General features: G+C 43.7%; 1 protein-coding gene across 2 annotated transcripts in view; it reads left to right on the forward strand.

Annotated features, from left to right (window-relative positions):
* The window catches only part of plcb1l (phospholipase C beta 1-like), a 95,758-nt gene that overhangs the window by 67,957 nt on the left and 6,643 nt on the right, over positions 1-21,158 (forward strand). The window contains exons 15-32 of one of the 2 annotated variants that reach the window (XM_084030380.1): positions 654-740; positions 890-960; positions 1,648-1,744; positions 1,826-1,910; positions 4,142-4,266; positions 4,348-4,502; positions 4,584-4,748; positions 4,837-4,936; positions 5,016-5,120; positions 5,321-5,436; positions 7,262-7,400; positions 7,609-7,662; positions 8,323-8,542; positions 9,771-9,939; positions 11,107-11,183; positions 11,314-11,403; positions 11,527-11,584; positions 11,851-11,937. In XM_084030380.1, coding sequence (XP_083886506.1) covers positions 654-740; positions 890-960; positions 1,648-1,744; positions 1,826-1,910; positions 4,142-4,266; positions 4,348-4,502; positions 4,584-4,748; positions 4,837-4,936; positions 5,016-5,120; positions 5,321-5,436; positions 7,262-7,400; positions 7,609-7,662; positions 8,323-8,542; positions 9,771-9,939; positions 11,107-11,183; positions 11,314-11,403; positions 11,527-11,584; positions 11,851-11,937 — 2,000 coding nt within the window. Of the gene's footprint in view, positions 1-653; positions 741-889; positions 961-1,647; positions 1,745-1,825; positions 1,911-4,141; positions 4,267-4,347; positions 4,503-4,583; positions 4,749-4,836; positions 4,937-5,015; positions 5,121-5,320; positions 5,437-7,261; positions 7,401-7,608; positions 7,663-8,322; positions 8,543-9,770; positions 9,940-11,106; positions 11,184-11,313; positions 11,404-11,526; positions 11,585-11,850; positions 11,938-21,158 lie in introns of those variants that run through there. The other variant, XR_014598516.1, reaches the window with a different exon arrangement.

Raw genomic sequence — 21,158 nt, forward strand, 5'->3', positions numbered from 1 at the left:
GGTCGTCCGTCATTTTCACGGCCCTCTCCATCAGCTGGGGGTGTTATTGGCTGCTGCATACAGAGCCTGTGAGGCGTTTACACCCCCCTGGTCACCGGGGCGCCTTAAACACGCACCAGTGGTTCAGTGTCAACATCCTTACTGTGACTTTAATGTGTCTGGATTTATGGATTTCTATATTTTCACAGCCTCTCTGGTTTTTTAGTTTTCCCTATTCGTTCATATCTGCGATGTTGTTGGCTTCACGTGTGTGTGTGTGTGTGTGTGTGTGTGTGTGTGTGTGTGTGTGTGTACGTGCATGCTTCTTTTTTTAAACGTTCTATTTTACCAGCATGCATTTATGTTTAAACATAAAGGATATCATGCTGTTGCAAATTATGAAAGGCCAATCAACAGCTTTTAATTTCCTTTGGAAGCTTCATCCTCACGTTAACACACACTGCCCCCTGGTGGACGAAATGAAGCAGTACAGGTGTTTCAAGCTTCAAATGCCAAACAACATAACGTCTAAGTGTAAAAATAGATAAATAGTACAAGAACAAATTAATATAAAAGGCAGCATGTGAGACATTAATGAAACAACAGTAAAAACGTAAACATATGACGTACTGCATGTAGAGTAAACAATAACTTCTGATGACTTTTCCACGCAGGTTCAACGAAGGAGGAGATGGCCGATTCCTCGCAGCCTCCGGAGGGCGCCGAGCTCAGCCTGAGGCCGCAGGGCAGGAAGTCTATTGGTGAGTCACATGACGTCACAGGTTCTGATCAGACAGCTGGAGGTCAGCCCGCCCCGACCATCACTCTCACGGGTCAACGCCACCAAAGCAATACTGAAATGAATTTCCTGTACATGTCTGTTTAGTTTGTGCTGGTTCTGTGATTCCAGGTGAGGTGGAGGCGGAGAGTGAGGATGAAGACGACGATGATGACGACTGTAAAAAGGGCTCAATGGATGAGGTGTGTATGTGGCAGGTGTCACTCCAGTTCAACCAGTAATAGCGGAGATTCACATCATTTGCATGTCATGTGCTGGTGCTGCCCTCTAGTGTACATGTTTAATAATGTTTTTTATTCCAAAATCGAGGATAAAAGAGACTTTTTTGGCCACTGCCCCAGCAAGCAATCCATCCTGTATGCAGACTTATTTATAAGTCCACGTCCTCGCTCCCCTCTAATCTTTGTGGCTGGAAATGACACCGTCTGTCCTGAAGGCTCGTACTGAAACTCTGCCCCTTCAGCCTGGAACCGTCCTGCAGACAGACGGGCAGACAGACGGCTGATCCTCAGTCAGATTTAGCTTCCAAAGCCTGCAGCTGTTTTTAAAGTTTCCGTGTTGTTTGAAAATCTGTGTGTTTTCTGATAAACTCCATGTTTGTTTTACATGTTTCAATTTGCTTTTGTCTGTTTTGAAACATTTTCTAATCTCAACGGGATTTACGTTGTTTAGTAATAATTAAAATAATAATAATAATAATTTTGAGAAGCTTGTTTCCAAGGATCATAACAGACCTTTAGTTAAAACGATGTGCTGCATTAATTATAATAATATTACTATTAATAATAAATCTAGTTTATATAGTGCTTTTCCGAACACAAAGAGAATTCAAATCCGTTCATCATCTCCATCCGTGTGTCTTTGTACAGGGAACAGCCGGCAGCGAGGCGTTCGCCACCGAGGAAATGTCCAACCTGGTCATCTACATCCAGCCGGTCAAGTTCAACAGCTTCGAGGCGTCCAAAAGTACGTAAGCTGAAGACGTCTTATCGTCCATCATAGTGGAATCAAACCTTTTTGACCTTGTCTTGGATCTGTCGCCCGCAGAGATCAACCGCAGCTACCAGATGTCGTCCTTCGTGGAGACCAAAGCGCTGGAGCAGCTGACCAAATGTCCCGTGGAGTTCGTGGAGTATCCTTCTGTGTCTGCCGCCGGGTCCCAATATGTGAAAAAACAATGAATAAATCATAAGTGGGCCAAAGTGAGTTGTGATGAAAGTGCCAGAATATTAACAATTCATATTTGCATCTCAAATATTCAGCAGCAGTCACTAACATAAGATGACAGAGAATGGAATAAGTGGAGATGAAGATGTTTCCCGTTGCCGCGGTAACCTATATCGTCTTCCTTAAGGGACCTTTTTTTTATTTTTTGTAATTCATGAATTCATTGCTCGTGATGTGAACTATTAATGTTGAGTCTCTGTATAATCCTGCTGGCAGTGGGAAGTATTTTTTGTCACCTTGTTTTTAATCCTGAGCCCCGAAATTTCTGTTCCAGCGTGTGATGAAGGGAATTATATCTGAGGACTCGTCTTTAATTTACCTAAGAGAAACAATCGCCTTCTTAAAAATGTAGTTTCTGAGTGTTGGTTTAAAAAGTAACTTTCAAACCACTCAAAGGTTTAAAACTACCGTCTCTACAACTCGGCTGACTTCCCCGGTTGTTCACGGCGAGTTCTCTGTCCTCGTTCGTCACCGTGGTAACAGAGTTTAACAATCATTACATCTGCACACTTAGATGGAGACGACCAGGCAACGGTGGGGTTTAATGTTTCAGGGTGAATCAGAGAGATGCTAACATAAAGTAATTCATTAACATGAGTCATGATATTCACATAGAAGTGTGTGTGAAGTCATTAAGGCTCAATTTAAAGTCAAAATACAAGTAGAAGTTGTTGCAAATAGCAAAGTGTGTGTGTGTGTGTGTGTGTGTGTGTGTGTGTGTGTGTGTGTGTGTGTGTGTGTGTGTGTGTGTGTGTGGATGCGGCGCTGTCCGTAGTACTGAAACTGAGGGGAGATCGATAAACGGAGATTAGGTCTCTTATCTTGTTTCTCTTCCTGGTTGTAAATAAAGCTTTCGGTCCTAATTCCTTTAGGAGGGAGAGAGAGAGAGAGAGAGAGAGAGAGATATCCATGTTGTTATATATGAACAAGGACGGGGCTTTTATATTCGCTCGAGGCTCGTCGGGAAACAGAAATGAAATCGGTTTCAGGAAAACAAATTGTCCGATTTGTTTTCATGTCAGTCTGAATAGAAAGTCACTTTGGACACTTACAGTGGTCTTGTGGGTCTCAACCGGACCACCAGACCGGAGTACACGTCCCCTTATTCATGCTTCCTTAGTAGGGGTGGGTAAAAATATCGATTCTGCAATATATCGCGATACTTTTCCGCCCAAAACAAAAACGCCCTTTTTCATTTTATTTTTTACTGGTGACGTGCCAAGAAGTGTAGCATTGCACCAAGGAAGGCAAGGAAGAGGCAGACTGCCAGTGCAAATATGAATGTTAACTATCCACATTATTCTAGGATTCACTGCTGAAAATGTTTTAAAGGAAGGACATTCATTCAATATGTTTATTAGACCTCAAGGATATACGGAGAGCAGAGGATCCCTTTAACTGTGTTTAGTTCTCAAGATAAGTCTTATGTTCCACGTCTTATCGGAATCATGCAGCGTGGGACTCTGGTCTGGTCTTGGTCTTGAGCCAGCCTCACCCTGCAGTGGTCTTGGTTTTGACTTGGTCTCACCCCCCTCAAATAAAAGCGTGCTATCTGAGTTTAAACTGGAGTTGGCAGCAAGCTTTAACTTTAGTCCAAACTGCAGTCGGACTGTTCCCTAAACGCCGAGCAGCTCGGGGAGTTTGAATAAATCCCGGCTGCTTCAGAGAATCTGAGGAAAAGATTTGCACCACGAAGCTGTAAGTGCTGTTTTTCAGTCTTCAGTGGGTCTCAACCGGACCACCAGACCGGATTACACGTCCCCTTATTCATGCTTCCTTAGTAGGGGTGGGTAAAAATATAGATTCTGCAATATATCGCGATACTTTTCCGCCCAAAACAAAAACGCCCTTTTTCATTTTATTTTCAATATTTATTCCAGTGAATTTCATGGGAATTAATAAAATGGAGAGGCTGTTTGGAATGAAATAGTTTTGACTCTGATCAATATCATCTGATGTACAAATACAGGTACTTGTGTTTTCATCTTTATTTATATCGCCATATCGTGATATCATGATAGCATGATGCGTATCGTATCGTGAGGTTCCCCCTTCCTCGAGGAATGAACCCCAGCAGTACTAGTCCTGCTCTCCCATGCAGGCCGAGCATCGTTGTCCTTAACCAGCTGCGTTCAGGTACAACAAGCTGCAGCTGAGCCGGATCTACCCCAAAGGGACCCGCGTGGACTCGTCCAACTACAACCCGCAGCTCTTCTGGAACGCCGGCTGCCAGCTGGTGGCGCTCAACTTCCAAACCATCGGTGAGTCCATCATTTTTGTCAGTGTACTTTTCGTGCTGCTGACTTCCTCTCATCCACTCGTGTTGTCGCCTCCCTCTCCAGACTTGTCCATGCAGCTGAACCTCGGCATGTACGAGTACAACGGCAAGTGTGGATTCAGACTCAAGCCGGAGTTCATGAGGCGGCCGGACAAACACTTTGACCCGTTCACCGAGAGCACCGTGGACGGGATCGTGGCCAACACGCTGTCTGTGAAGGTGTGTGTGTGTGTGTTGTTACTCTCTATGCCGTCTCTCTCTCTGTGTGTGTGATCATTACGTCCTCCTCCGTCCTCCCAGATCATCTCAGGCCAGTTCCTGTCAGACAAGAAAGTGGGCTGCTACGTGGAGATCGACATGTTCGGCCTGCCGGTGGACACCAAGAGGAAAGCCTTCAAGACCAAGACGTCTCAAGGCAACGCCATCAACCCCGTGTGGGAGGAGGAGGCCATCGTCTTCAAGAAGGTCAGGCTGGGTTCTAAAAGCAAAAACATATACACGATTAGAAGCAACGTGGTGGCGTCGTTTTGATGCCCTGACATTTTCCCCTCAGGTTGTTCTGCCCACGCTGGCTTCGTTACGGATAGCCGTGTTTGAGGAAGGAGGGAAGTTCATCGGCCACCGTATCATTCCCGTGTCGGCCATCCGTCCAGGTGCCGAAGCTGCTCTCATCCCCCGCCGTCGTCTCAAACATCACGTTCCTTATTTCTGACGTTGGATCTCTCCGTGCAGGTTATCACTACATCAGCCTCAGGAACGAGAAGAACCAGTCCCTGAATCTGCCCACTCTGTTTGTGTACGTAGAAGTGAAGGACTACGTCCCGGACACGTTTGCAGGTGAGACACCTAAAGGTCACTTCAAGGTCACTAAGGCTTGCTGTATCATTCTTTTAAATCACTTCTTAAAACACACTTTCTACCTTATCTTACCAACTCTATCATTTGTTCTGCTCTGTTGATGTTTGTATATGTTTATGTGTACGGACCCGTAATATTATTATTATTATTATTATTACTATTATTCTCTTGTTCCTCAGACGTCATCGAGGCTTTGTCCAACCCCATCCGCTACGTCAACCTGATGGAGCAGAGAGCCAATCAGCTGGCTGCTCTCACTTTGGAGGAGGGGGGAGAGGAGGAGGGTGACAAAGAGGTGTGTGTGTGTGTGTGTGTGTGTGTGTGTGTGTGTGTGTGTGTGTGTGTGTGTGTGTGTGTGTGTGTGTGTGTGTGTGTGTGTGTGTGTGTGTGTGTGTTTCTGCTGATCTGTGGAAAGCTCTCAGAGTTGCTGATTGAGTTTTGCGTTCCCTCAAGCAGCTGGCCTCGCATCTCATAGTCAGGATCTAACTGGTTTAGGACCAGACCAGACCAGACCAGTCCGTTTGGGGCTGTTTTTTTATCCCCAGTTGCTGCGTGATAAACTGCACTGCATCCCCAGCTGTAGCAGGATTATTGCTGCGTTTCATGGAGGCTCGTTCAGCATCCGCCTGCAGCCTGTCAGCTCCGTCTCCGTTCTCTTTCATGTTGCTTTAAGGGTTTCTTGTCGGGAGTGACAAGTTTAGACACTGGATGTCAGAAAGCTTAATTTGTCTGGATGAGATGACACAATGACAGATGAGACTTCCTCCGGTTGCATCTCAAGTGTTCAAGTCTGTGATTTGAGGTTGACGATGTGTGTCTAACGAGCTTTAAGTCTTAGAGGTTCCCTGTGGAGATTTTGACTGCCGTTCAGCCGATCCACAGTTTTTACTGGTGACGTGCCAAGAAGTGTAGCAGTGCACCAAGGAAGGCAAGGAAGAGGCAGACTGCCAGTGCAAATATGAATGTTAACTATGCAGGTTTCACATTATTCTAGGATTCACTGCTGAAAATGTTTTAAAGGAAGGACATTCATTCAATATGTTTATCAGACCTCAAGGATATACGGAGTGCAGAGGATCCCTTTAGCTGTGTTTAGTTCTCAAGATCAGTCTTATGTTCCACGTCTTATCAGAATCGTGCAGCGTGGGACTCTGGTCTGGTCTTGAGCCAGCCTCGACCTGCAGTGGTCTTGGTTTTGACTTGGTCTCACCCCCCTCAAAGTCTTGGTCTTATCTCGGGTCTCAATGCAGTCTGGTCTTGGTCACGATCTGGTCTTGGCTTCAACTCTGCCGGGCAGAATCTCCACTCTACCTTTCACAATAAAAGAGTTTAAACTGGAGTTGGCAGCAACCTTTAACTTTAGTCCAAACTGCAGTCTGACTGTTCCCTAAACGCCGAGCAGCTCGGGGAGTTTGAATAAATCCCGGCTGCTTCAGAGAATCTGAGGAAAAGATTTGCACCACGAAGCTGTAAGTGCTGTTTTTCAGTGTCTTTGTTCACGGAGTCATTCTGATTCTGCTTCACGGAGAGAGAGCAGGTAGCCGAGGATTAATGTCGGCGTAGTGCAACAGGGAGCAGACAAAGGGCCGCTATCTGAGCCGAGACGCGAGAGGCGAGGCCCGGGGGTTATCTGAGTTTTTCTTATAATAAGAGGGGACTGGAAATATAAGGGTTTGCTCCTGAGGGGCGTCTTTTATCTGATTTGCCAGCTGATATGATTACCCACGAGGACGGCCGACGGGGAGCGCTGTTTTTCATGCTGTGACCATGGCAACAGTCACCATAAGCGCTGGAACATGGAAAGTCGGAGCACAGCGTGCGGACATGAATTTAGAGTAGAGAGGAGAAGGAAAGGAGAGCATCTGCACGGCTTTGACAAGAAAAAAGATGATTTAAAATCACGTTGAATTTCACATTAAGAGCGTTGAGTGTGAGACAAGGAGATGTTGAGAGTGGGATACGGAAGCTATGTCTACAAACTATCCTGCGGGATCCAGGTACAACAAGACCAGAGAGACTTCTGGAAACTCAAACGCTGTTAAACTGTAGACTTTTAGAGGCTCTGTGACACACAAGTACAGTACTGTTTAAGATGTTGGATCTCTACCCGTGATGGACAGGTGGAGGCGGGAAGCGACGCCCCGTCAGAATCGAAGTTGGACCAGAGGGTGTCGTTGCCTGCAGAGAACGGACTGAGCCACACCCCCATCATCGCCCCGAAACCCCCGTCGCTGGTCGGCCACCAGCCCCAGCCTGCAGGTACCACACCAGAATAATCCCACCACCACATTGGCTTTCCCAGTTGCGCGAAGTTTTTACCTCAACTGCATCGTAAATGCACCAAATATTTGGATGTATCTGTCTGTCTGTCTGTCTGTCTGTCTATCTATCAATATTTTTTAAATATCGCCTCTAAGATTATATTGATAAAAACAGAGCCACATGTGAACTTGTTTCTTGTTAACAGGCTCATTGAAACCATCAGTGAAGACTGAAGACATCATCCAGAGCGTCCTCACCGGTACGCTTCAGTTTGTGATTTATCACAGCATGTTTTCTGATGAAAGTACTTTCTTATTATAGAAATATAGGCTTAATAATTAAGAGCTATCATAACCCTTGAAATTATTTTAATAACTAAATAAGCTAGTATTGAGGTTAGGGCTGTTCGATTTTGCCCAAAAATAAAATCCCGATTTTCGATTACGATTATTTTGTGAAATGACAAAAGGCAAAGAAATTATTTCAAATATGCTGTTTTTTATTGAACATTTTGCAAATAATTTCCCCATTGGGATTTGAGTGCAAACCTTGCTCTTATTAAACCAAAAATCCCTCAAGGGATTAATATAACGAACAAATTATGAACTTTTGCCATCTGGCTTTGCTCCATGTTTTCTTCTTGTAGACCTCTTGTAAACAAACAAACCTCACTTTCACATGTATCTTAAGGTGTGTCCATTAAACAAAAATGAATGAATAAAGTGCAGAACTTTAACTTTTTAAAAAATTGATTTTACGATTTTCACGTTTTTAACATCGTCCTAACTACATAATCGCGATTACGATTTAAAATCGATTAATCGAACAGGCCTCATTGAGGTTAAGGTTTTTTGTTGCTTTTAGAATAAATCTACAGTATTTGTTCCATACAAAGATGACTCTGCCTCCCTCCCTTTAGAGCTGGAGGCCCAGACGGTGGAGGAGCTGAAGCAGCAGAAGGGCTTCGTGCGGGAGCAGAGGAAGCAGTACAAGGAGATGAAGGAGCTGGTTCGGAAACACCACCGCAAGACCAGCGAGCTGATCAAGGAGCACACGGCCCGCGTGTCCGAGCTGCAGAGCCAGCATCAGCGGCGGCGCTCGGCCCTGCAGAAGAGCCACAAACGAGACGGTAAGAAAAGGTAGGTGGCCCTCCTCCTCGCCTCTGCAAACTCTCCTTTCACCTCTTTCTTTCCCTCTTATCTGTCTGCCTTCCAAGGAAATCCACCATTTGTTTTTACCACCAATAAGCAACCAAATGTAGACAAAGTCCAGCAGAGTTAGCAATAAACGTTTTAATTACATCATAAAAGGAAAAGTCTCTCAAAAGCAAAGAGAGACCACGAGGACAGGTCACGTTTAAAAAAAACACATGGGGAACTTTTTTTGTTTTCCTTTGTTTGTGACACTTGTAGTGTGTGTGTGTGTGTGTGTGTGTGTGTGTGTGTGTGTGTGTGTGTGTGTGTGTGTGTGTGTGTGTGCGTGTGTGTGTGTGTGTGTGTGTGTGTGTGGCGTACAATTAGTCATCAACGTTCCTTCTCTTGGAAAAGACTGTAGATTAATTAAAAGTGGACGTTGTCATGGCGACGTCACGTCCCGTTTGGAAACCTGGAGTCATTTTGGTGGTCGGCGGTCTCTTTGTTTTTTTTTGTTGGTTTGTTTTGCATCCATGAAAGGGTGGAGCTCAGTTTCACCAAAAACGCTGAGTAAGACATTTTTATGGTTAAACTCCCTAAAAAAAACCCACCTGTCAATCACAACGGTAGCCCCGCCCCTAAAGCACACCCTGTGTTATCTTGTATTTGACTCTAAACGGGAACATGACTTACTAAATGAACATCTCGCTGGATTGAAGAAGACTCCAAAACTGTTGAGAAGGTTAACTGAGGTCGTGTTTAAGGCACTTCCGCATTGGCTTCACTTTTTCAGACCCAGTTGCTGCCTGGTGGATAGTGGAAAGACTCTGAATGACATTAAACAACAAACACTACATAGTTCATATATAATGGTGTATGAATTTCCCTTCTTTGTTCTTTTCTTTCTGTCTTCCATCTACAGAAACACACTCCATCATGCACGTTAAACACACACGAAGCTGCATATTTCATTCCTCCGACATCGACATCGCCCTCTGCAGATAGAAAAAACAATCCTGAGCTCTGTGTAGAATGAGAATGAGTGGATATATATATAACACATTTCAAGTGTAACTCCTGATGTTTGAAATGATGTCAGGCATTAACATCAGTGTTCAAAGTAAAGCAGTTTTATTTCATATAAAGATGCATATCATTACACCACCCGGCTGGAGAAAGGAGGCGCCGTCTTAACTGTGCGGGGTGTCGGTTTCTGTTCCTTCCCCGTCTCCAGCCGGTCCGAGCAGTCCCTGTCGACCCTGGACCAGGAGCTGTGTGATCTGGATCAGGAGTACAGCCAGAGGCTGGCCGAGCTGAAGGAGCAGCAGCAGCAGCAGCTCCTCACGCTCCGCCAGGAGCAGTACTACAGCGAGAAGTACCAGAAACGAGAGCACATCAAGCAGGTGTGTGTGTACTTGTACTAACAAGATCATATATACTTCTCTTGTCACCACCTGATTTCTGCTGTCCTCCTTTACTGACTCCACTGTGGAGTTAAACTCACCACTACATCAAGCTCTACTTCAATGACATATTGACTGAATATAATATATAATTTTCTAATTTTCAGAATGTTCTGCTGCATCCGAAGCTTTTATTTCGTGTTTTTTTTTCCGAATTAAGCTACGGATGTCTCTCGTGATATTTCATGACATCATCGCACTAAAAACTGGATTTTGTTTTGTTTTTGTAGTAATAAATAATAAATGTAAATTATGTAGATGTTAGATTGCTATTAGACCAACCTCTTTAATACAGATGAGTGTTAAAATGTCGTTTTTGAAAGGCTTAACACCAACAAATATGAACTGAAGCAGAATATTTTGTTAGATTAAAACTTGTTGTGAATTTTGGACCTCATTTCTTTCTATCTTTGTTCAATAAATGCATTAATATTAATATAGTCGCATCTCTATCTGCAAACGTGCAGAAATGCATCATTGAAGCCTCCTGCTGACTCGAGGCTGACGGACTAATGACTAAACACACGATGAGCCGATGCTGCTGTAAACCTCACCTCCTCATTATCATCACTCTGCCTCCACGTTTCTGCTGTTGCACGGGGTGGAAACATGGATGTGCTTCTGCTCCAGCACTCAAAGGTTTCATTCAAGCAGAAGGGACAACAAGCATAATGCAGACGGTGCTGTTTTGTTGTTTCCACCGTCCCAACGTCCTTTAATGAGGATTCAAACAGAGCTTGAATTAAAGTGGAATATTTACTAAAACATATGACAGAATTAGAACGGTTGATTCACGTAGAGTCGATTTAATCGAGATTTTCCACAAAGAATCATTTAAATACTTTTCTCAGAGATGTCCTCATTACTTTCTTTTAAATAAGTGATTCATGAAAATAAGCATAAAGAAGAAGTAAACGACGAAGGGTTTCTTCATCGACGAAGAATACCGATGAGTCGGCTAAAGAGGACGCAGCATAGTTTCCTCTCTTTACTCTGATTTTGTTCAGCGTCTTGACCCTCTCTCTCAATCTCTCTCTCTCTCTCTCTCTCTCTCTCTCTCTCTCTGTCTCTCTCTCTCTCTCTCTCCCTCTCTCTCTCTCTCTGCAGCTGGTGGAGAAGCTCACCACTATAGCGGAGGAGTGCCAGAGCGCTCAGCTCAAAAAGCTCAGAGACATCTGTGAGAAGTAAGACAGTGTTCGGCACACACACACACACACACACACACACACACACACACACACACACACACAAAGGGATCCTGTGTTCTCATCCTCTCTCTCTCTCTCTCTCTCTCTCTCTCTCTCTCTCTCTCAGAGAAAAGAAGGACTTAAAAAAGAAAATGGACAAAAAAAGGCAGGAGAAGATCAATGAGGCCAAATCTAAAGACAAGAACGTGACAGAGGAGTAAGTGTCTGTTTAATCCTTGTAGGCTGTTATACTTGGTATCACCACTAGATGTCACTAAAACACCAAAGATGTTGCTCTGTAGGGACCCTTTGATTTATTTATTTCTAATTCTTCCAACAGAGAGAAACTGGAGATCAACAGATCGTTTGTCAACGAGGTGGTGCAGTACATCAAACGGGTAAGAGAGGATTCTAATAATAATAATAGGATACGGCCCATAGTTTATAATGATCATCACCATATATATATTATAATAATAGCCAATAATATAATGATTAAAATTTGACTCTGATATATATTTGTATACCTACAATACTGGGTATGGTTATATATATTATTGATGAGAGATATAAGACCTTACAGTGTGTGTGTGTGTGTGTGTGTGTGTGTGTGTGTGTGTGTGTGTGTGTGTGTGTGTGTGTGTGTGTGTGTGTGTGTGTGTAGCTGGAGGATGCACAGAGTAAAAGACAGGAGAGACTACTGGAGAAGCACAAGGATATCCGCCAGCAGATTTTGGATGAAAGGCCAAAGGTAAGACTTGTATTTATTTTTTAAGTTTAAACTCAAATGTGTATTTGTGATGTGGTTGTTGATCCTGTCCACTCTTGATATTTTTCATGAATTCCATCATATTCTCACCACAGCGCATTTTTTAAGTTCACTGCTGCGTTGCATGGCAGGATCCTGTCAGGGTGTCTCAGCATGTGAATCCTTGCATGTGCTTGAACAAAATAAATGACACAAAAGCCATTTCCCCCAGTAACAAACGGGGAAATCCACCTAAATTAAAACCTGCAATATGTTCAATCAATATTTGTGAACGTGAGCTGCTCTCTCTCTCAAAGCTGGAAACTACAGAAGTAATCTTTAAACAGTTCAATTCCATTTTTATTGATATCAGAGGTCAGGACGCTTTTGCACATAGATGGAGCAGGACTGTTGATTTACGCCACTAGGGGGCGACCTGGCCCAGGTTTTGTTGGATGTGGCTTTGCTTGTGCAAAACAGCAACATCACCTTGTAATATAATAATAATAATAAGTACCAGTTCCTGTTGTACTTAATGTATTTAGATCAAATATAAACAGCATCACCTGTGAAAGAGTTGGTTTGGTTGTTTGTTGCCTCGGCTGTGGTTATGGATGAGGATGAGGATGATGATGATGATGAGTTTTCTAGCATGACTGCTTTTTTCCTCTATGAGTTGCACGGTTCCCCCAACATTGTCATTGTGACTGTCTTCGTAGGGCGGTTGTGCAGCTGAGGAGCATGGTAAGACCACCGTTGCATCCCAGTGTTCAGCATTAACAGCACCAGCGTTGCTATGCCAGCTTTGACACACCTGTGACTGCGTTGCATCTCTGACCTGCCCTGCATTCTTACAATGCAGCATACTGTCTGAATTCTGGCAAACGTGTCGCATTCTTTCCTGCAAGAGCGAGCGATACAGTGTGATATGCACAGCATGGCGGCGTAGCAATGTGACAGGGACAGCGGATCGGCCCGTGTAGTGACATCACACCCCAGTGGGAGTGCTCGTATTGTGATCCCACATGTCCATGCGTCCTTGAGGAAGACCCAGGGAAACAGCTCCACCATGTCGGGTTACCGCCGAGGTATAACTTTGACAGTGTGTTCTTATTCAAAACACAAAGTGTGAAATATGAAGCCAATTATGGACATGCAACACTAATATAACATCGTTGTACTTCACTGGTTCAATTCCATTTCATTTATAGTGTCATATCACAACAGAAGTCATCTCAGGACACTTAACACATTGAGCAGGACTAGAATACACTCAAGATTTCCAGAGTTAATACAATTTCAGAGTCCCAACATCACCCAGGGGCGTTACAGCGACAGTGGAGAGAAAAAACTGCCTTAATGGGCTTTTAGGAAGAAATCTGGTGCAGCCCAGGCCCTTGGGTTCCAACTGTATTTAGTGTTGGTAGTATAGTAGTAGTAGCATTAACAGTAGTAGTAGCATTAACAGTAGTAGTAGCATTAACAGAAGAGGTAGTATGAACAGTAGTAGTAGCATTAACAGAAGAGGTAGTATGAACAGTAGTAGTAGCATTAACAGTAGTAGTAGCATTAACAGAAGAGGTAGTATGAACAGTAGTAGTAGTATTAACAGTAGTAGTAGTATTAACAGTAGTAGCAGCATTAACAGTAGTAGTAGCATTAACAGAAGAGGTAGTATGAACAGTAGAAGTAGCATTAACAGTAGTAGTAGCATTAACAGAAGAGGTAGTATGAACAGTAGTAGTAGCATTAACAGTAGTAGTAGCATTAACAGAAGAGGTAGTATGAACAGTAGTAGTAGTATTAACAGTAGTAGTAGTATTAACAGTAGTAGCAGCATTAACAGTAGTAGTAGCATTAACAGAAGAGGTAGTATGAACAGTAGAAGTAGCATTAACAGTAGTAGTAGCATTAACAGAAGAGGTAGTATGAACAGTAGTAGTAGTATTAACAGTAGTAGTAGTATTAACAGTAGTAGCAGCATTAACAGTAGTAGTAGCATTAACAGAAGAGGTAGTATGAACAGTAGTAGTAGCATTAACAGTAGTAGCAGCATTAACAGTAGTAGTAGCATTAACAGAAGAGGTAGTATGAACAGTAGTAGTAGCATTAACAGAAGAGGTAGTATGAACAGTAGTAGTAGTATTAACAGTAGTAGTAGTATTAACAGTAGTAGCAGCATTAACAGTAGTAGTAGTATTAACAGTAGTAGTAGCATTAACAGTAGTAGTAGTATTAACAGTAGTAGTAGCATTAACAGTAGTAGTAGTATTAACAGTAGTAGTAGTATTAACAGTAGTAGCAGCATTAACAGTAGTAGTAGTATTAACAGTAGTAGTAGCATTAACAGTAGTAGTAGTATTAACAGTAGTAGTAGTATTAACAGTAGTAGTAGCATTAACAGTAGTAGTAGTATTAACAGTAGTAGTAGTATTAACAGTAGTAGCAGCATTAACAGTAGTAGTAGTATTAACAGTAGTAGTAGCATTAACAGTAGTAGTAGTATAAACAGTAGTAGTAGCATTAACAGTAGTAGTAGCACTAACAGTAGTAGTAGCATTAACAGTAGTAGTAGCATTAACAGTAGTAGTAGCATTAACAGAAGAGGTAGTATGAACAGTAGTAGTAGCATTAACAGTAGTAGTAGCATTAACAGAAGAGGTAGCATTAACAGAAGAGGTAGTATGAACAGTAGTAGTAGCACTAACAGTAGTAGTAGCATTAACAGTAGTAGTAGCATTAACAGTAGTAGTAGCATTAACAGAAGAGGTAGTATGAACAGTAGTAGTAGCATAAGCAGTAGTAGTAGCATTAGCAGTAGTAGTAGCATTAACAGAAGAGGTAGTATGAACAGTAGTAGTCCATGGCAGGTTCTCTTCCCGGCTCTTCTTGATCTCTTGCACTGATTTTGACAAAGACGTTTGAATCCCTGTTACGTCCGCTTCCCAACGAGACGAGACCCCGTTATCTCTCTGCTCTTATTGTCAATACAATCCATTTGATTATTGATTATAATTGATTAAGTGTTGTGTTGGAGGCTCTCCTGGTGGAGCTCCTTCCTCCTTTGAAACCACTAGTGTGAGTGTGGGAGGTGGTGCTGGTCATGGAGTTGCTTTTATACACTACTTTTCTAGCTCCTCAAGGTGCTTTATTTCATCCAGTCACACACACATTCATACTCTGACGGCACATAGTGTCACATGGAGGAAAGTTGTTTTTATTTTATTCATCTATACGTCAAGTGTCTTTGAGAACCTTTAGAAGCACTATACAAATGAAATGTTTGAGTATTATTATCACTAATAGATGGTAGTGCTTAGACAGACACAGGATGGGAGTGTTGGTGTTGGGATTGCCACCAAGAACAAGTGAGTCCTCCTCCGATCTGAAGAGCTTCCAGTCTGCATGCCGGAGTGTCCTTGGACCTTGAATGTGTGTGGATGATGTGTGGGTGGCTCCTCTGCCATCAGTGTATGAATGTGTGTGTGTGTGCGTGTGTGTGTGTGACTGGGTGAATAGACTGAATGTAGCGTAAAGCGCTATACAAATGCAGGTCCATTTATTTAACATGTATTACTATTTATTAACAAAAGGAGGTAAAGGGGGGGGGGTTGTGGGAAGGATGATCCAGGAGAAAAACTTAAAGGGTTCGACACAGAAGCAAGGAGGAACGCAGGAGAGATGACAACGATCTGGAAGGAGAGCCATATATATATATATATGCATGGCTGATGAGATGCTGATTGCTGATTGCAAGCTGGAGGCGAGGGAGGTGAAGGCCACGCCCACGGCAGCTGACAGGGAGACAACAAACACAGGCAGGGAGACTGACGAAGACCTCGGGGAGGAGGAGGAGGAGGAGGAGGAGGAGGAACACAGGAAACACACCGGGGAGAAGCTGGAGTTCTGGCGTGACCGTGACTCGTGGAGTCAGAGACGGCTGCGTTTGCCTCGTTAAAACACTCAGGCCTCCTTATAACAGTATGGTGGTCCTGTTGGGGGGGGGGGGGGGGGGGGACTCATCATCCTTGTCAATGACAGCAGAATGGCAGTGATTCAGAGATTCACGGAGGCTGAGAGGAGAAGAGGATCATCAGGGTCTAATCAGCGTGGAAGTAGAAGACGAGACGCTCGCTGATGACGGCGGCCGTCGTTTCCCACAAAACTGTATCTTGATTATCAATCAACCCCGACCGCCGTCACAATCACTTCTCTCAATCCACGATCCGGACGTCAGCCAGTTTAATTCCGCCAAGAAAGGCTGTTACACAGAAATCAACATGTATGATATACTCACATATTATGTGAGATATGGGAGGGATGTCACAGGACAACGTCCAGCGTTACGTATGGCAGCGACACCTAAAATAATCAATATCACTTTAAATCTACGCTGCATGAAGATCGTTTTCACTTTGATGATTCTGAACTCACGGTTTAAAACACCAGAATCACACAAACTGACAGATAAACTCCGTGCTCTGCGAGGTGATATAAGAGAGCATAGAAAACAGCTTCAGTTCCCTCTTGGAAAGTTCTGTCTGACAGCAAAGCAAAGCAGGGAAATATCCTAAATATAGCAGCTACTTAAAAATAGATAGGTTTTTTTTTGGGTGAGCCTTTTCTTCTAGGTGTCTTAAAATTATGTTTTGCTGCAGCGTTGCTCCAGTGCTGCTTCTCCAGACTGGGTGACTGGGTGACCTTTGATGTACAACAATGTAAAACGCAGAGGAATCTGAGACTGAGACGACTTCTTCTCTTCTTCTTCTGATTTCACTTATTTCATGCTTTTCTCAGAGGATGCTCGTTTCTTTTAAATACGCCCCAAAAAGACTTCTTACTCTTTGACTGAAACTTGGCGGGCTTCGGACAGCGATGCAGCTCTCACAGCTGAAACGTCCTTGAGCAAAAACACTAAACCCAAAGCTGCTCCCAACGAGCGGGTCATCGGCCTTGCAGCTCCGATACCATCTGTGTGTGTGTGTGTGTGTGTGTGTGTGTGTGTGTGTGCGTGTGTGTGTGTGTGATGAATATGAACCGTTGTAAAGCACTTGGCTCTCCCAATTGAAGCCCTTTTGTTAATGCAGTCCATTCAACGTGGTTAAAACACCCCCAAATTATACTTGAGGCAAAGCGTTGTTGAATCAGCTCTTTAAAAGCTATTTATTCATTTGGGTGAATGTAAACAACAACAACAACAACAAACAACAACCGACACCAAATCCCAAGAGAGCATGATAATGACAGGATGTAGCAAAGCTCTAATGGGCGCTAATGGACGGGAGTGTAAATAACCAGGGCAGGGCTAATATAAAAATACTTTTGTTTGGTGTGTGCATGTGTGAGTGTGTGTGTGCATGTGTGTGTGTGTGTGTGTGTGTGTGTGTGTGTGTGTGTGTGTGTGTGTCTCCATGAATCAAAAAGATGAAGATACTTTATCTCTCACACAGTTCTGACCCAGTTTCAGCCACTAATGGACATCTCTATCTCTCCCTGATGGAGCAGCACAAAACAATGGTGTGTGTGTGTGTGTGTGTGTGTGTGTGTGTGTGTGTGTGTGTGTGTGTGTGTGTGTGTGTGTGTGTGTGTGACATATACCAACCTTAACACTAGTTTCAGTATCTCTACCAGCCCATAAGGCAAACTGACAGCTGATAAGTAAAAAGCCTGGATGGGTATGAATTCCATTTGTTGCTGGAGGTTGAAATGTGACAGATGTGACCTCTGACCTCTGTGAGAGAGAGAGAGAGAGAGAGAGAGAGAGAGAGAGAGAGCGAGAGAGAGAGGTTTGTCGTCACTGCCAGCATGTCCACGCAGGTGTCACTGTCTTGCTAATCATCCAATCAAACGCCCCCCAGGAGTCGGCCGCTCCTCAGCTCCGATTCATTTCCGGCCAAACGGCGACATACAGTGCTGAGAAATGAAGCCGATGCTGAAGTGCCAAAAAAATAAATTGGAGGCCGAGCGAGTCCATACCCATAGACGTTAATGTTAGCATTTTTTCTTTAAATGATATTAAGGCATGAAGTTATGCTTAATTTGGGGGCGTGGCCACTTTGATTGCTCCGCTGCTAGCTGTCACCTCTCTGCAGAATCAGACGGGTCACGACACGGAGGACTACCTCCATATTTTAGGTTTCATGCAGTCTACGGTCCCGGTCCAGCATCCTGGCACACCCTGTCTTGTTACTTGAGGCCACATGGGTCCGGTTCACATCGCCATATGTCCACCTTAAATCACTCACACCTCCTGTTGATCGTGATGATCTTTTCATCGCCCGGCCGAGTCAATTAGCTCATTCACTCAGCTTGACTCCGAGAAGGTTTCTTCTTAACATCCACTCCCTTTTATTAAACTGGACTTTTCAGGGCTCAGTGTTAAAGACCTTAACACTTAAAGACTTTAAGCTCTTTGCAGGTTTTCAGGTGATTGGGTTTTTTTTTTATTATCATCGAAATGTGATCCGGTTCCACTTTCTTTAAACCCAAAAAGACGGATGAGACTCCCTGTCGACCTCCAGAATGAAGGCTCACCAGGACATATTCCTTTTTTTGGCTGTGAAATAGTGATAAGGCCATATGTTTCACAGTAGTGAAGTGTGTGTGTGTGTGTGTGTGTGTGTGTGTGTGTGTGTGTGTGTGTGTGTGTGTGTGTGTGTGTGTGTGTGTGTGTGTGTGTGTTGCTAATTCCTTGTTACTTGGATGAAAAGGAGAGAGAGAGAGAGAAAAAAATCTGACGGTGTCTCCTCACTGTGCAAGTCTTGAACCGAGCAACACACACACACACACACACACACGTTTGTTCGACAAGCGGGAGTCCTGTGTGGTCGTCATGGAAACTCGGGTCCCCCCCCCTCCTCACCGCTCATACCCTCTTCTATCCTTCATGACTCTCTGCAATCTGTTAATTTGGAACAGAGTGCTGATGACGCAGTCCCAGGGATGGTTACTGGAGGAGGAAGAGGAGGAGGAAGAGGAGGAGGAGAGATAAAGAGGGAGAGAGCAAACAGGTTGGAGGAGACATGGAGGACTGGAGTTGTGGAGGGAGAGAGCAACTATGTGACCACCCTCTCTCTCTCTCTCTCTCTCTCTCTCTCTCTCTCTCTCTCTCCCTGTCTTCCTCTCTCCCCCCCCCCCCATGTCTCTCTCTCTCTGTGGCTTTCTATGTCTCACCCTCTTGGTTATGTAGGGGTGGCCACTATGTTCCCTCATGACAGACTTTGATCTGCATCATCGCTGCCTGGCGGGTTTGCATCAATAATACACTTGTACACACACACACACACACACACACACACACACACACACCAGCCCCCCCACAGGGAACACTGAGTGCAAACCCGAGGTAGTGGTGAAGTAAAAATCCATTGTGTGTACGTGTGAGTGCACGCCTGGTTGCTGCTCTGTTCCAGAACGCGAGCTGCTGTTTCGGATGGCGAGTCGTCCGTGACGTGTGTGTGTGTGTGTGTGTGTGTGTGTGTGTGTGTGTGTGTGTGTGTGTGTGTGTGTGTGTGTGTGTGTGTGTGTGTGTGTGTGTGTGTGAGTGAGTGAACACTAATGTGAACACTAATGAAGCCGTCCGCCTGAGGAATGTTCACTTCTACCCTCCCCGTCCCGTCTGTGCAGCGTTCACCCTTTCATAAGAGGGGAGCTGATATAGTTTGGACTGTATGGTAAAGTTAGAGTACATGAAGGCAGGTATTTCTCTATTATAATTATTTTTTAAATTAAATGAATAAGACAGTTCAGCCACTTTTTGTCTTTGTTTAATTTCTTGATTTTCCATGAAATGATCCGGACTGCTTTACATCAGTACTATGACACTGTTCACATCCTGGAAACAGAAGAAAATCTATTCCACAGCATGAATACATTTCTCTATTAACAATGAATCAAATGACTATGACTTTATTATTCGACTGCAAAGACCCCTCATTGAGAAGTGTATTTCTAAATCATCACTGAAACCCCTAATAGATTTTTCTGTGTTGGCAGATGTTGACGGATAGTCACATCTGTGTCGGTGGAAACCAAAACAGAGCTAAAAGGATGTAACACGTGTCCAAATGAATGCTACGTGTTATTAGCTGTTTGCCACATCAACTTTAGTAATTGATAATTCGTTAGCCTTAAAGGTGTAACGATTCATGCGATGTCATACCGATTCAACTAAATCTGCTAAAATAAATGAATAGAATTAATCACTTCGGTTTCACCAATATTTTATATAAATGCATTAAATCTAATGAATCGTGATTCTTAATTATTATTCATATTTTAAGACTTTTAATACACTCTCTCTCCTGTCAGCATGTAGCCTATTGGAAAATAACTGAGTTTAATTACATGTTTGTATTCAGCAAGACTACTTTTTTATAGAATAAATATGTAATTCTGGTCGTGGTTTAAAGAATCGAATCGTTAAAAAAAAATTGTCTTTGAATCGAACGCTGTGAAGCCAAAGCTTCACACCCCGTCATCGTGTTCCGCTGCCCCCTATTGGCCAAAAAAATCAATGAATGCAAGTTTTAATCAAATTTGAATAACTTAAAAATAAAAACAACAATCACTCTTGTTTGTCCACAGTAATTATATTAATGCATCTCATTTCATTTCACAATTAAAAACAAATTGCATTCCATATCTGACAGAACGGTATGAGGATCCCCCCAACACGTTTCACGGCTAGCCTTCCTTTGAACCGATCCTTTTAGGGGAAACACTCTTTACCCGACATGCATGGAGGTATGCAGGGGTATGGGTTTGAAATTCCTGGACCTGGAGAGAGGGATCTGAGAAAAACTCCTGCGAAGCAACAGATGACTTATTTGAGAAGGAAGGGGTTAGGAAAGGGTCTCTGACACACACACACACACACACACACACACACACACACACACATCCTGCCTCCCTCCTTTACCCTCTTGCACCGCGCTGCCGCAGTTCATTTTCATAGTTATGACCAATACGGTGGAAAGAATGTAAATGAAGGAACAGAGTTCCCTTTCCTCGCTGCTCACACACACACACACACACACACACACACACTCATCTCTTATGCAGTGCACGGCGAAGCGTCTATCCCTTGAAAATAAAGCGTGTGGTGGTGCTGACAGGGGTCGTGACCCCCGTCTCTTCTCCGGGACGTCTTGGTTTCAGGCTTAATTGGGCTGTGTTTGGGATGTGCCGTACGTCTGAAGGTCAGGAGATGAAAACGTTGCATT

This window comes from Eutrigla gurnardus, assembly GCF_963514095.1.
Source record: "Eutrigla gurnardus genome assembly, chromosome: 16".
In the NCBI taxonomy this organism is placed as follows: Eukaryota; Metazoa; Chordata; class Actinopteri; order Perciformes; family Triglidae; genus Eutrigla; species Eutrigla gurnardus.